General features: G+C 35.2%; 1 protein-coding gene across 2 annotated transcripts in view; it reads left to right on the top strand.

Moving 5' to 3' along the window:
- The first annotated feature begins 695 nt into the window (after positions 1 to 695).
- The window catches only part of LOC130046467 (heat shock 70 kDa protein 12A-like), a 26,900-nt gene continuing 10,831 nt past the window's right edge, over positions 696 to 16,764 (top strand). Inside the window, exons 1-3 of one of the 2 annotated variants that reach the window (XM_056156681.1) lie at positions 696 to 848; positions 5,902 to 6,229; positions 13,183 to 13,401. In XM_056156681.1, coding sequence (XP_056012656.1) covers positions 5,930 to 6,229; positions 13,183 to 13,401 — 519 coding nt within the window. In that variant the 5' untranslated portion in view covers positions 696 to 848; positions 5,902 to 5,929. Of the gene's footprint in view, positions 849 to 5,901; positions 6,230 to 9,781; positions 10,033 to 13,182; positions 13,402 to 16,764 lie in introns of those variants that run through there. The other variant, XM_056156682.1, reaches the window with a different exon arrangement.

Here is a 16,764-nt window from a genome sequence, read left to right as displayed (position 1 = left end):
TTGAAGCGAACAGCAGTGTCACCTTAGTGCACATTAATTGCTAGAATTGGCCGAAGCTGAAAGTAAATCTCAGCCGAGATTAGATCTCAACCAGAAATAAGTTAGGCTGATTACTTATTGACTTGCCCTCGTATTAATCGAAAGAGAATATCTACCTAGTTCACCATAAACCATAGAATTGGATGTAGATGACTTAAATGTAAAATATGTTTACAAAATTTCAGATGTAGTTTTTCAACTAATGATGAAGTCAAGACGAAAGCCTACATCAAAGGGGAGGCGAATTTCATTTATATGGGGTAACTTTCACCGGGGCCTAAGGTACCATTTTTAATCATTATAATTAAAAGAGTTTGGTTAAACAATCTGTTTGGTTTCGTTTCAGTAGATTTCGTTGAAATCGCACTTTACAGGTACCCCTTTAAAGGCATATTTACTACAAATGTTGTGAGAAGAAATATTTGTCCCAAAACTAATTTCATTTTTAAAAAAAAAATTAAACGTCAGTATTGAGTAAGGCAGTAGGTATGATTTAAGATCTTATTTTGAGAATGTCAAGGATGCCAAGAATTCACCTTTAACCCGCCTCTATTCATATGACCTTGTATGTGAACTCATATTGAGCATGCGCCGTGATAAATGTGGTAAAATAAAATGTCGGAAAAGAAAACATCGGCACGAGGAAGGAAACGAACTTAAACGGATTCGGCGAGGAAGAGAAATAGAAATGCATTATGTTCAAAGTGGACTAGGATATGTATAGGAGACCAGCTGGATCGACGGAATGAATTAAAAGACGTTCTGCACGTCCAAACTCACGCCGAAGTTGCGAAAATTTTACTCGACAGGTAAGCTTCGCATACTTTTTAAGGAATATTAGCCATTTCTTTATTTTCTTCTATCACCAGAAAACATTTCATAGATTTCGTGTCAACATTTTTTGTAATGTATAACAAGTATGTAAATCATACGTCTTTCCTTTTTTTTCATAACAATGTTTTGATTTATTGCTGTAATATTAAAAAAAAAATCTTGACACGAAACTTATGAGTAATATACTAAAGGAAAAAATGAAGGAAAACAGCATAAAGGACAGCGAATTTGATGCATTCCGATAACATTTTACAAAAATGCGAATATTTTCCATCGATGACAAATCTTTTTCCTCATTCGTATGAACTTGGAAGTTCAACAATTTAATGCAGAAAAATAAAACATACAAAATTTTCATATTTTCATTAGTTTCATGGGTAGCATTGAAACTTATGAGATACGATTTGTGTGATAACAAAAGAGTGAATATTCTTCTATTTCTTATGTTAGTTCAGTGGTGGACTTTTTTAACTCACCTGAGCCAAGTGAGCTTTTAGAACTGATCCTTTGCCTGTCGTCGGCGTCGTAAACTTTTCACATTTTCATCTTCTCAAGAACCACTGGGTCAATTATAACCAAAGTTGGCTAAAAGCATCCTTGGGTGAAGGCCTTTCAAGTTTGTTCAAATAAAGGGCCATGCCCCCTTCAAAGGGGAGATAATCACAAAAATGCAAAAATAGGGTGGGGTCATTTAAAAATCTTCTTCTCAAGAACCAGAGCCGGAGGAGCTGAAATTTTCATGAAAGCTTCCTGACATAGTGCATATTCAAGATTGTTCAAATCATGGCCCTCGGGGATGGTTTGGGGCTACAATAGGAGATCAAAGTTTTACATGGGAATAAGTAGAGAAATCTTTTAAAATCTTCTTCTCAAGAACCAATGAGCCAGAAGAGCTGAAATTTATATGAAAGCTTCCTGACATAGTGCAGATTCAAGTTTGTTCAAATCATGGTCCCCGGGGGTAGATTGGAGCCACAATAGGGGATCAAAATTTTACATAGAAATATTTAGGGAAAATCTTTAAAAATCTTCTTCTCAAGAAAATTCGGATTTATTAACCTGTCATATAACAAAAATAAAAATCAATTTTTATCGTCTTATCAAAAATTATATGACATGTGCAAAAAATAATGCTCTGATTCTGCAAATCAAATTAAATTTTCATATGATAATTCATAAATTATTTATCTATGGCAAGCCCTTTTACTATTTATTTGTAAAAATTGAGAAAGTTGTATGGGAATGAATAATGTACCCAAAAAAGTACCCGTCTGCAGGTTAAAAAATTTAAATTGCGGTTCCAGATTGGGTAGTGTTTCGAGTACCCCAAAAGTACCCAAATGGTACCCGAAAAGTACCCCAAAGTGTACCCAAATTGTACCTATTTTCTGTAAGGGAAGATATATCTTTAGATAAGAGAAACATCTCTTTACTCTAGAGAGATATCTCTATCGGTTGTAAAGATATCTCTGTAAGTTAGAGATCGAGACATCTTTTTATGCTAGGGAGATATCTCTTTCTCTTTGAAAGATATCTCTTAAACCTAGAGAGATATATATCTTTATTGATGTAAAAATAGACATATCTTTAAGTTAGAGAGATATCTCTTTAAATTTTCAAAAAGAGATATCTCTTTAACTTGAAGAGATATATCTTTAAATTAAACAGATCCCCCCGTGATCATAAATATTTCTCCCTGTTGCATCGCCATTAATATGATGTAACCCTATTTTCTAACCAATCAAAATACTTCTAGTGTAAAAGTGGCGGAAAAGGATGAAGAGGTCACATGGTTGGGGATAACATTATCTATCCTATAACCACCTGTACAATGAAACCATACAGAACTTCAGAGGGAGTAGGCCCTCGCCCTTTTGCCTATATGGATCTGTAGGCCTTCTCACAAACACTCTTGCGACACAGATTAGAATACTAAAACTCTTTAATTTCTTTGTTTATAAAAGATAGCAATTTTTTCTAAACATTATTTACAATAAATTCAAATGTAAAAGAAATAAAAGAATTTTTGTGACGTTTTAGAGCATATACATACTCTTAAAGGAGAAATGAAAAAATTGAATTAATCTTATAGTCATAAGATATTTTGTGAAAAGGTCTACAGATCACGAGCAACCCGTATTTACTTCCCGCTAAAAGTTTTAAAATGATATCTTATTTCTTGAATGTGATTACTTGGTAGACTAATACAACCTGTAAATGACAGTAAATAAATTGAAAAATAAAAGAACGAATGTTTAACGTATTTGTGATTCAATATATGATTTGATAAAAATCAGAATGGATCTGAAGCAAGAAATCCGTCAAATCAGCAACAACAACAAATGTCGATTCATGAATCATTGTCATCCTGTCAGTAATATTCCTGCTTGTAACCTCCGATGTGCATTGACCTTGGAGGTCACCAGCCAGTTCGGAAAAAAGCGAAAGAGAGGCACTGAGCACGTGTCAGATTTGTAAACAATTTAATATGCCAATGTTATAGAAAATGCATGATCAAAATTTTATATTCGTGGCACATTTGCGTAATTATTACTTTCTTACACTTAAAGTACTTTTTGTCATTCATGAAACGATGTAATATTTTAAACAAACGAAACATGTAGTTACGCGCATCATTTTCCGTCTTTGTTTATGACCTCATTCTCAGCAACCCGATTATGTTCGGCAATCACCGTTCCCATGTCTGTGTATACTACGAAATGGCGGTTTATACGAAATGCTCATTGTAGGTATATAATCTCAAACAACATTCCCTTGTTTAATTTGCTAAATTTTACCTCAAATCTTGGGGATTATGATACAATGTAGTTATACCGATAGGTGTTATTTGGTGCATAAATGGGTAGTTGAAAAATACCGTCAGTTACAGCTTGAATACGGAAGTTCCGAGTTCCCCAAGAGTTATTTCCCTTTGTCGAACTCTTCCGTAAATTATGACGTAAAATATGATGACAGTGGGTACATTTGCTAATAACTATCGTTGTAATATTTCTTAAAAGATGATATCCAGAGTTTCTGAGACCATCCTATGTCAGGGAAAAGGCAACTTTAGTGAGTTTATGAGTATTGGATAACAAAATAGTTCAAACAAATATTGTTAATTGCCATCTTTCTTTGATAAAAGCGTCACTCATGTAGAAGAGGAAACGAATAATGATTCAATAGCCAATTTGATGATCTTATTCAAACAAATTATGCTTGATATGGCCAGAATATGCATACCAGTGATTGATATAAACAAAAGTTACGCTTTTATTACATTAATCGTACGTAATCGTTATGTACAATGCCAGTCTACGATATAATGTATACATTGTGTACCCACCATACGTCATAAAATGCGAAAGAGTTCGACAAAGGGAAATAACTTTTGGGTAACTCGGAACTTGCGTATTGCTTTAAGTATTCAAACTAAAAAAAAATTGGAAATAGATATCTCTTTCTCTTTGAGAGATATCTCTTTTTTAACGATTAAAGAGATATCTCTTATACTTTGAGAGATACTTCTCTAGGAATTCTGAGAGAGAGAGAGAGATATCTTTAAGTGAAGGAGATATCTCCCAAGGTAAAACAGACATCTCTCGGAGTTAAAGAGATATCTCTCAAAGTAAAAGAGATATATCTCTAAGTGAAAGAATATCTCTCAAGGTGAAAGATATATCTCTCAAATTAAAAAAAAATATATTTCTTAAAGTACATGTATAAGAGATATCTCTCAAAGTGAAAGAGATATCTAAGTGAAAGAGATTTCTCTCTTTTAAGAGAGATATCTCTCAAAATTAAGAGATATTTCTCATTTTAAAGAGATATTTTATTAATTTAAAGAGATATTTTACATGTATTTTTGGAATGAATAGTAAAAGGGCTTGCCATATTTATCAGCCTCTGCCACATAAAATATGAAAACAATTTTTTTTGCTCTTTTCGAAGATTATATCTAACATTTGAAATTGTGAAGAGTTAAAATTTCTACTGAACACCAATCGTAACTTTTAGAGCCCTTCCAACAATTTCTTTTCGCTTGATGTAAAAAACTTAGAAGTTATGATTGCTAATTTCTACTAGGTTTTGTAGGTCACATGAGTAAACGCAATCAGTTGTCATCTGTCGTGCGTTAATAATTCAACATTTTTAACTTCTTCTTGATAACTACAGGTCCAATTCTTTTCAAATTTGGTATGAAGCATCTTTGGACAAGGGAGATTGTAAATTTCATGTCTCCAGCATCCCTGGGGCCTTAGGGGTGGGGCAAAAACTGCCCAAAATTGACCAATTTTCAAAAATCTTCTCAAGAACTACACACGTATAAGAAAAACTAAATGCATGGTGATGGAGAGCAGGAAAGGCCTCCACCAAAATTCTAAATTTCATGATCCCCGGGGTAGGGGTTCTGACCCCAGGGTCGGGCCAATCTTGTTTTATAGTGTTTATGTGTAAAACACTTAAATAACATCTTCTTTAGTGCTGTTGATACTAAATTGAAACTAAATGGATAGAACAGGTAGTCTTTTACCAAAATTGTAAATTTGATGATCCCCAGAGTAAGGGTTCTGACCCCAGGGTGGGGCCAAACTTAGTATATAGTATCTATGTGTAAGTTTGCTGATACTGTATAAAATCTAAATGCATACTTAGGAATAGCAGAAAAGGGTGTACAAAAATGGTGAATTTCGATCAAAACCCAGGGTTATGACTTTAGGATGAGTCCAAATTAGTCATATCTTTTGATGTTTTAATGTTAATACACCTATTATCTAAAGCCTTTCATCAGTGTATGCACTTTTGAAGGCAGTGAAGTTTTAAGAAAACATCTTGTTTTATACTGTTGCTGAACATTAGAATTTAGCTTAGATATTCAGAACAGGAATTTTTTTCTAGATTTCATAGCCCATGGAAGTAGTGATACGTTTCCACTAGTATTCAGGTGACCGATAAGGCCTGTGGTCCTCTTGTTTATTGAAACTTTTATTTTCTTATTCTAAGTATTCAACTTTTTCTTGATGACAGTGTAGTGCTCCAATTCAGCAAATCAAAAATGGATCCCAAAATTTCCAGTAAATGTAGAAAGCTTCTGGTCGCTGCAATCGACTTCGGAACCACATATTCCGGATATGCATTCTCTTCAACACATGCCTGGGATAAAGTAATGATCAGCTGTTGGCAAGGAGGGTCACTCCTTTCTCTCAAGGCCCCAACATGCCTGCTCCTGAAAAAGGACTTCTCTCTATCTTCGTTTGGATATGATGCTGAAGAAAAATATTCCGATCTTACATGGGAAAACAAACACCAAGACTATTATTTTTTTCAGCGGTTTCAAATGATTCTTTTTGGAGATGTAAGTATAACACAGGGCTTGAAGCTAACGTTTTATGTCTCCAGTCCAGCTGAATGTGTGTATAAGATTTCATAAGTATGTTTTCCAAAATGATGCTTTAGAAAATTAACCAGTCCCATCGGACTGACTAATACAAATGTCAGTCAGTCCGCCAGACTTTTAACCAGTCACAGACTGACGGGCATATGTTAATAATATCTTGTTCATATTTGGATAGTTTATCAAACGTTAATATAACGGAAAATAAAAGTTCAACTTTATGATAAAGTGGATAACTTCAGCTTCTTCGTCGTCAGCTTTTCATATCTATGTAGCAATATTACATTATCACCTACATATGGTGTTGCAACTTATTCGAAAGGCGGAAGTATGTTCTGCGTATTATAAATTTTTAAACCGAGACAGGCTACTGATAAATAAGTTGATGTTACAGGGGCTTCAACAGTTTTGTTTAAAGTTAACAGTTTGCAAATTCTGTGCATGTTACAATACAAATACAGCCTGCCATTAGGTTGAATGCTTTTTGGATTTTTGGCACATGTAACAATTGTTAGGACCGCTCGCTGTAGCTGGCGACGTCTTGGTATGACTGAAAAATTCTCAACATGACGTAAATCAAACGAACATACCGAACTAAACCGTTATTGGTTTTAACTACGAAATATTCTGTTTACTTGGTCAAAATATAGGGCTCACAGCGGGTGTGACCGATCAACAGGGGATGCTTACTCCTTCTTGGCATATTATCCCACCTCTGGTGTTTCCAGAGATCCGTATTGGCCCTACTCTCAATTTTGTATTTTATACGCCCATCATTAAACGGGATGTATTATGTTATGGCGCTTTCCGTGCGTCCGTCCGGCTGGCTGGTTGACTAGCTGTCCGTCCATAGTAGTGTTTTCCGGACTTTTTTCCGTAATGGATGCATGTACAACTTAGAAATTTGGTTACAATATCTCCCTTATAAATTGTAAGAGGAAGTTTGCATTTCAGCTGGATTGGTCCATCCTTAACCTACTTCAGGGCTATAAATAGGTCAAACAATTTTCCGGACTTTTTTTCGTTACAGATACAGATATTGCCCTGAAATTTACACATAAGCTTCTTTTTAAAGAAATACAACTTCAATTTGCATTTCAACTGGATTGGTCCGTCCGTCTATCACCTACATTAGGACTAAAAGTAGGTAAAACAGTTTTCCGGACTTTTTTATGCCCCCGAGATCGAAGATCAGGGGGCATATTGTTTTTGTCCTGTCTGTCCTGTCATTCTGTAAATCTGTCATTCTGTCTGAAACTTTGAACAGTAAGTGATTTCACATGAGTATTCCTTGTGACAAGACCTTTCCGTGGGTACCAACATTTTTGACCCCGTGACCTTGACCTTGGAGTTTGACCTACTTTTTGAAAACTTTAACATTGCTAATAACTTTTGAACAGTAAGTGATAGAGCTTTGATATTTCACATGAGTGTTCCTTGTGACAAGACCTTTCTGTTGGTATTAAAGTTTTTGACCTTGACATTTAACTTACTTTTATTTTTTTTTTTTACATTGGTCATAACTTCTAAATGGTAAATATTAGAGCTTTCATATTATGCATGAGAATTTTTTTGACAAGATCTTTCTACTGGTACCAAGATATTTGCCCTTGTGACCTTGGCCATCTTTGGAATTGGCCATTATCGGGGGCATTTGTGTTTCACAAACACATCGTGTTTCATTATGGATACAGATATTGCCCTGAAATTTAGTCAAAGGCTTCCTCTTGGAGAAAAACAAGTTCAGTTTGCATTTCAGCTGGATTGATCCATCCGTGACCTACAATGTATATTTGAGCTAAAAATAGGTCAAACAGTTTTCTGGGCTTTTTTCATTATGGATACAGATATTGCCATGAAATTTAGTCAAAGGCTTCCTCCTTGAGTAATACAAGTTCAGTTAGGATTTCAGCTGGATTGGTCCGTCCTTGACCTACTTTTTGGAAAAATAGGTCAAACCATTTTCCCAGACATTTTTTTCCATTATGAATTCAGATATTGCCCTGACATTTAGTCAAAGGCTTCCTCTCAGAGGAATAAAAGTTCAGTTAGCATTTCAGCTGGGTTGGTCTATCCTTGACCTACCTTTCGGAAAAAGTACGTCAAACAGTTTTGCGGGCTTTTTATTTTTATTACGGTTAGAGATATTGCCCTGATGTGTAGTCAAAGGCTTCCTCTCGGAAGAATACAAGTTCAGTTTGCATTTCAGCTGGATTGGTTCATCCTTGACCTACTTTTGGACTAAAAATAGGTCAGACAGTTTCCCTGGCCTTCTTTCATTACGGATACAGATATTGCCCTGATATTTAGTCAAAGGCTTCCTGTTGGAGGAAGACAAGTGCAGTTAACATTTTATAGCTGGATTTGCGCACTACGACCTACAGTACTTTAGGGGTAAAAGTAGGTCAAACAGTTTTCCAGATGTTTTATGTAATGGTCACAGGTATTGCTCTAAAATTTAGTCACAACCTCCCTTTCAGAGAAATACATAATCAGTGCACATGTCAGATGAATTGGTGCACCATGACCCACTTTAAGGAGGTATGCTATACCAGACAAATTTGTTGTAGATGGAAAGTGGAGGATATGTACAACAATATTTTGAAGTTGAAAATTTTCAAATTTACTTTATTTTGTCAAAAAATACAGTTTTAGTAGAAGGTAATCTGAAAAAAAATTTAAAACCCCTGCTGGACTCGAACCTGCGACCTACAGTTCAGCAGTCGGTATTCTAATGAAGCACCATCAGGATGTCCTGTACAATGTGTATAAATTTCATGGCCACTTTCTAGGTATACAAGGGAGATAATAAGCTTTGAATTACCCGCCTTTTCGAAAATTCCGATTTTCAATTCAAAAAAATAATTTGATGGAATTTTTATCTATATCTTCTACAATAAATTTTAGAATATATGTAAAATATAAAATATATAATAATAAAGTGCTTAAACATAACCATATAATAAGAAATTGGGAAAATGTAAGGATTTGGGGTGGAAATTGGTACTCAAAAACAGGGTAGTCCAGATACTAAATGAAGCACTGCTCAAAAACTTGTCAATGAATTTTTTTGCAAACACTGCAATTAAAAGCTATTCATATACCCAACTTCCTGTAGAAATATGAAGGGGTGAAGCTAATCTTGATTTTGAGGTAGGCGTCCTTGAAGTTATACAAATATTTGTTATTAATAACTTTCAAGCTTATATTCTTTTCATGTACAACTACTGTTAAAAGTAATGGGGGATGGGACAGTCTCAATTTATTTTCACTACAAAATTTAAAAAAGCTCATTGTCAAAAGGGGGGGGGGGCAGCCTAATTCTTCGTGCCTGTTTTGGAATACATTGTTAAAAACTATATTTGTTTTGAACCTATTGAAATATTTAGAATTTTCATAATTATGGAACAAAAATTGAGTTAATGGAAAGCCTAATTCTTCGTGCCTGTTTTGGAATACATTGTTAAAAACTATATTTGTTTTGAACCTATTGAAATATTTAGAATTTTCATAATTATGGAACAAAAATTGAGTTAATGGAAACAAATTAAAATTTATTTTTTTAAAATATACATGTATATATTAAACATGGCTTCGAACAAAACGTCTAGTCTAGCTCTAAACAATACGTCTTCTTTCAAACCACGGGTTAGGTCTAGTTAACGTCAATATGAGCTACTACTTCCTTTACTAGATCAACAGCATTTCCGCGGCCATGGTAGCTAGTGTCGCTTGACTCGATCGTCTCCATGCTATTTTTCAAGGTATTTATGTATCGCACATGTTGTGACTTTGCACCTTTTTCTTTTTCACATGTCTGCTTCTTGCATAAATTCCGACGTGTGTCATATTTTTTAAATTAGTTACCATTTCAGCAGCAGTGTTTCGTAAAGTTAGTAAAAGTAATTTGGAATATGAAATAGTTTCAGAGATAAAGCGTACTTATATTTACATAAGAATGCTTGCAAAAATTAAACATTCCTAGTATGGACGTTAATATTTGACCAAAAGTAACGATTGTCGTCATAAGGGGGTGGGGGTGGGTGGGTGGGTATTTTTCGCAAACAAGGATCGATTATAAAAGCACCTGAATAGTTTGTACGTTTCCCAAGCAAGATTCGGAGAAATGTGTGTCCAGTTCTAGTTTCACACTACTATAGTAAATATCAACAAACGATCATCATCTTACACTTGCACTGAGTCATTGTTTACAAAATTGTTGTGGCGCATACTATACATGTATATATATGCAATGTATATATATGAAAAAGAGACTTGTAATCACTATGAAATAAAATAAAAATTATCATTTGACAAGAATTCATTTAACAGATTTACACAAAACACTTGACAGCGGTAGCAAATTACAACAAAATATGATGACATTTTCCCCGCGATACAACGTCGTGACGTACTTTTTTAGCCGAGTTGCAACGAAGTTGAACTCGGCTATTGGTTTGGTGATGCGGGGGGGGGGGGGGGGGGGGCGTCAACAATTGGTTTCCGGATGATAACTCGAAAAGTTTACAATCTAATCAAATGAAACTTTGATATATTGTTGGGTACCAGGTAAGGAAGACCCCTATTGATTTTGGAGAAAAATGATCAAAGGTCAAGGTCACAGTGACCGAAAATAGAATGAAAATTTCAGGAAAATTTGGTTTCCGGATGATAACTCCGAAAGTTTAAATTCAAATCAAATGAAACTGAGATATATTATTGGGTACCAGGTAAGGAAGACCTCTATTGGTTGTGGAGAAAAAAGGTCAAAGGTCAAGGTCACAGCGACCGAATGTAAAATGAAAATTTCAGAAATATTTGGTTTCCGGATGAAAACTCAGAAAATTTAAATCCGAATCAAATGATACTTCAAGATATTGTTATGTACCAGGTAAGGAAGACCCCTATTGACTTTGGAGAAAATAGGTCAAAGGTCAAGGTCACAGTGACTGAAAATAGATTTAAAATTCCAAAAGGATTTTGGTTTCCGGAGAATAACTCGAAAATTTTTAATTTGAATCAAATGAAACTTGGATATATTGTTGGATACCAGCAAAGCAAGGCTCCTATTGATTTTTGGAGAACAAAGGTCAAGGTCACAGTGACCGAATATAGATTGAAAACTTCAGACAAATATGGTTTCTGGACAGTAACTCGAAAAGTTTAAAACTGAAATTAGTTCTTCACAATTATAAATATACCACGTCATTCCTGGCTTTACAATGTATCCCATGCAACTCGGCTCATGCACCCCTGGGTGCATATACTGATTTTTTTTTATCATGACGTAGTATAGTGTGTCTGTACAGTATTGTGATTTTTCTCGGGAGGCTTAACTACGCTGCGTCCGGTTCTAAATTTATAATAAATTCGCAACCATCACGTGATCATCGTCCCACATATCCTATTGCTGATATCGAATTTTTCATCCATGTTTTTAAAGGAAGTCAGCCATTATGACGATTTAGAGTACTACCTTAAGGCTTTCCTATTCAGAATGTGTGTTGTATCAATTCAGAGTGCACAATATGCTTCCAGGTGGAATTTCAATGTCCGACGGGCGTATATTGTACTGTTTGCGGTACTCTTGCTCATAATAGGATTTATGAAATTTATCAGTGGTTTTTTTTTTAATCAAAAGTCACCTTTTCTCGATCTGTTTGTAACATCATAGCTGTCTTAAGGTCAAGTCGACTGTCGTTGGTACAGACACTACATTAAACCGAATTTTCTTTGGGCATTTAAAATACTATTTGCCATATACTGGACAGTTCGTTAACTTGTTGTTTTTTCCACATTTTGTTTTTTCCTTGTTTCTTTTAACCATAAACATCTTTTGGTCTTTGTTTTTTCTTAATATTAGGTCCATGCCTTTTGTGGCTGTGCTGCTCCCTGCTACCTAAAATCTTCATTTGGTTGGTTGTTGCCTCGGTGCCTCGATAAATTTCTATTACTTTCTCTAGGGTCAGTACCGGAGTTTGTAACAATTTAAGCAACTCCTTAAACTGTCGGTGACTGTCATTCCTTATCCGCTTATTAATTAACAACCTGTCTCGGATTCGAAAATTATTGATTTAACTATGACTTGGTCTTTCATTTTGATTCGATGACATGCCAATTGATTCTGCTATCTGGAGTTGAAAGATAATATTCTTCCTTTGAACACAATATTCTTTTCTCACACAGGTTCCAGTGTCAATTTTTCTCTTGCATACTGCAATTCAAAAGTGTTGTATATTTTCACTGCATCTGGGCCAATCAAATGAAGCAAAATATTTGTTTTTAATTTATATTCCTCCTCATTATTTCAAAAGAGTTGCAAACATTAAGTCTAAAAAGTATTATTTTAGGAATGTGTATATGTACGAATCTACTAAAAAGTATCTGGAATTTCTTCTCTGTATTGCTGCTTATACTGGGACAATTTGCAGGAAGTAGACATTCAAATGTAGGACTAATGAAGTCTATGCTGTTCAAATTTGCATTTGATGCATGCACCTTCGTCATCATGTTCATGGAAAGTTGAAGATAACGAACAGTGATCAATCTCATAACTCCTATAAGCAATACAAAATAGAGAGTTGGGCAAACACGGACCCAAGGGTATATACCAGAGGTGGGATCAGGTGCCTAGAAAGAGTAAGTATCCCCTGTCGAACGGTCACACTCGCCAGGAGCCCTATATCTTGATCAGGTAAACGGAGTTATCCGTAGTCAAAATCAATGTGCCAAGAACGGCCTAACGATCCAGAGGGGATAGGGTAGATATGAATCATTGTATCAATACTAAAGAAATGGAATGGTAGTTATCAAGAAGTTGCAAATGTTCAATACATACTCTGCATTAAGAAATACAACTGTATATATTTTGGTGTTCTGGGTTTTCTTTATTATCACATAGTACATATTCATAGTTAGTGAAACCACCCATTCAATGCCAGGACATTCGTGGTGAAACTATAGAGGCTGGTATTGTCTTTATGCACTGCATCAAGTACCTGAAAAATCACCTTTATCAAGAAACAAAGAAAGGTTTTCCGCACATGAAGGACGATGACATTCAGTATGTTTTGACTGTGCCAGCGATAGGGGGAGACAATGCGAAAGAGTTCATGGGGAAAGCTGCGATCGAGGTAATTTTTATTCTCTTTCTTCCAATGAATGCATAGTATCAATTCCGTTGATAAATATGCTTATGTACAAATTTGACAAAATTTATTAGTCTCCTTCTACCGGCGATTATACATGCAGTTAAAAACTTAGTTTCCTCTCCGTATGCATGTCCGTTTTAACAACCTAGTTCCCACCCACTTTGTAAGTATTATTCTAGAGCTAAATTTTTTCTAAGTATTTGACGGTATCCTTGGAATAAAATTGAGAAACTGTAGTTCTGATTTTGAATTCATTGTGTTTGTACGTTACTTAACACACGAATATTCTAACAGAGGAAGAGATGCTCAAGTTTTCTGTACGCATCTTTTATCTCAGATTTATCTGAATTGTGAAAGTGACGCCATTGTCGTGATGGGCGACCTGAACTCTAGAATAGGCAACCTGAATGACATACTTCAAGGCATTGACCACATACCTAAACGAAACTCTATAGATAGTACTGTTAATCAACACGGACACGAATTGATCGACTTCCTTAATGAAGCAAGTTTTTGTGTACTGAATGGTAGATTCCCAGAGGATAAATTTACATGTATCTCAAGGAAGGGTAAATATGTAGTAAATTATATATATGTGTACCTATTGATGCGTTTAGACAAATTGATTTAAATTACTGAAATCACTGAAATAGACAATATTTGTCGAAAAGCGTATCTTGTGAATACAAATTGGAACCGTGTAAGCCCTGGATCGAGGTGGTTGACTGTTAGTCCTCAAGGGTTTCAACAGTCCAGTAGCTCTTTACTTCGTTACTAGAGCTTGAAAATATGGATATAATTTAAATTCAATTGTTATGATAAAATGTAGAAATTTATTTCAAAATTAAGGATTCTCTCTCTCTCGCTCTCGCGCTCTCTCTCTCTCTCTCTCTCTCTCTCTCTCTTGCATAGCTCTGACCTTTGGACGAATTTGACTCCAGTTATTGACACTCGATTTTTTTTATCTCCAATTCTTCAAAGTTTATTATCATTTCGGATTTCCAACGTTTTCGGCCTCAGCATTACTGAAGGGACATTATTTGTCGATATGCGCATCTGGTGCATCAAAATTGGTACCGTTTAAGTTTTACATTAAAGCAAGGAACATTGTTCAATTTTAATTCTGTACTATATTTTACTACAATACAGATGACCCAGTATATTAACACAAAAACTAATACACAACTGACACAGTACATATATAAAGAAAAAGCACTTGTCTAGATGACATTGCATACCAATGATAATGGTACCTTCACACTCAAGGATTTTTCTTACGAATCCTTACGTATTCCACAAATCCGTAGAAATACACGGATTGTTACGACTGATTTAGACACTTTAAAGAGATGTTTAAGAACGTTTTAAGAGTATTTACGGGTCATTTACGGTTTATTACGAGTTCTTGCGATGCATTTACGGCTCACATTTACGTTTTGTTCCGAGAGAACACGGATAAATACGAGTAATTTACGACATTTTACGAGCTTTTTAAGGATTGTTACGAGTATTTTACAGTAATTTACAATTTATCTTAGCTTTTACATGTAAATCACTACCTGTTAACGTGTTGACAACGTGCTGTTACGAATAGCTAGGAGCTAGTTACGATTGTTTACGTTTTTTGACTCAAAAGTGCTCGCAATTGGCTTTTTATCATCATTCGACAACGTGACATTACTGGTAACAGCATGTAGGTATATTGTATGCAAGATGTGTAACCTCTTTGATGTCTTGATAACAACTGAAAGAACGTGTCAGGTTTTGCGTCTTTTATACCTTTCCTTAATCGTAAAGTTTAAGTATGTACTCGTAAAGTAATTGTGTCTATACGTAAAGTGCTCGTAATGACTCTGAACAAAACAAAACTTTTTATGAGTGTTTTACGGATTCTTACAAATGTACGAGCAGTTTACGTGTTCTTGCGATCAGTTTACGATACTTACGGATTGTTACAATTTATTTACGGGAAATGAAATCCGTGGACAATCGTGAATTTTTTTTTAATTTGCCCCTACTTTCACGGATCCTTACGAGTGTGTGCGAGTTGTGACGAGTTATTAACGGATACCGACGAGTGATTTACGAATGCTTGCGATTGACTACGAGTCGTAAGGACTCGTAAGAAAAATCCGTGAGTGTGAAGGTGGTATAAGGCTTGTTGAATGTGCTGACAATTTGACGATTGTACATGAGACAAATCTTTGATATCTCGAAGGATAATCCGAGGGATACCAACCGATCTATTAGAGCCTGTGTCCCTGATAGACTCCACAGAGTGACACCTTTTTATACTGGGCGGCGTGTCAGCCAGCATTGTTTGGTTGTTGTGTATATTCATGAAGGAACATATATCGAGTATCCTCGGGGACAGACTGTCCACCAGCAGAGATACAAGCTCAATGGTTGAATGAAAGGTGAAGATAACGAACAGCGATCAATCTCATAACTCCTATAAGCAATACAAAATAGATAGTTGGGTAACACGGACCCCTGGACACACCAGAGATGGGATCAGGTGCCTAGGAGGAGTAAGCATCCCCTGTCGACTGGTCACACCCGCCGTGAGCCCTATATCCTGATCTGGTAAACGAAGTTATTCGTAGTCAAAATCAGTGTGCCAAGAACGGCTTAACAATCGGTATGAAACACGTCATACAGCATAATAATAATAATGTGAATAATAACTGCAAGTGTTTCTGTGTGCCATATGAACTTAAGTAGAATTGTTTTTATGCTTTTTGGATGTTGTTGGGTTATCCCCTTGTACTTGTAACATGAACTGTACAATGTTCATGATAACACATGAGTTATTTCCACTCTTGTTGATAAGCTGCATTCACTTTTAAAGTTATCAATTTTGCACATGTATATTGAATACTTTTTAAAGAACTCCCTAAATTTTGTTTACAATTGTATATGTATTTTCTCTGGCTTGTTTGGATTCACATTGTCTCCAATCTGATTTTGAATTGAAATGAATCTCATTATTAATTACAAAGTAAACAAACTCTACTTTCATGTTTCGGCTGCTACAGGAAATTATACACTGAACTCTGTAGTACAAGTCATTAAGAGGCATATTTTTGTATAACTACATGATTTCTGGAAAGGAGTGTAAATCAGTGTGCCATAGTCCTTCACTATCATGTTGAGTGTTTTGACATTAATGATATAACTGACGCTTGCTATCTGGTATACGAAATTAATATAGGTATTTTTCTTTTCTTATTTTTTATTCAGTTGTTTGTTCTTTGTTGACAAAATCTATAGATTAGTTTCCTTTTAGTTGTATTCTGTTTCATGCAATATCAAACATAAACACAGTACCGGTAATATGTTATT

Source organism: Ostrea edulis, chromosome 2 (genome assembly GCF_947568905.1).
Source record: "Ostrea edulis chromosome 2, xbOstEdul1.1, whole genome shotgun sequence".
Lineage (NCBI taxonomy): Eukaryota > Metazoa > Mollusca > Bivalvia > Ostreida > Ostreidae > Ostrea > Ostrea edulis.
This window is presented reverse-complemented; position numbering and strand designations above follow the sequence as displayed.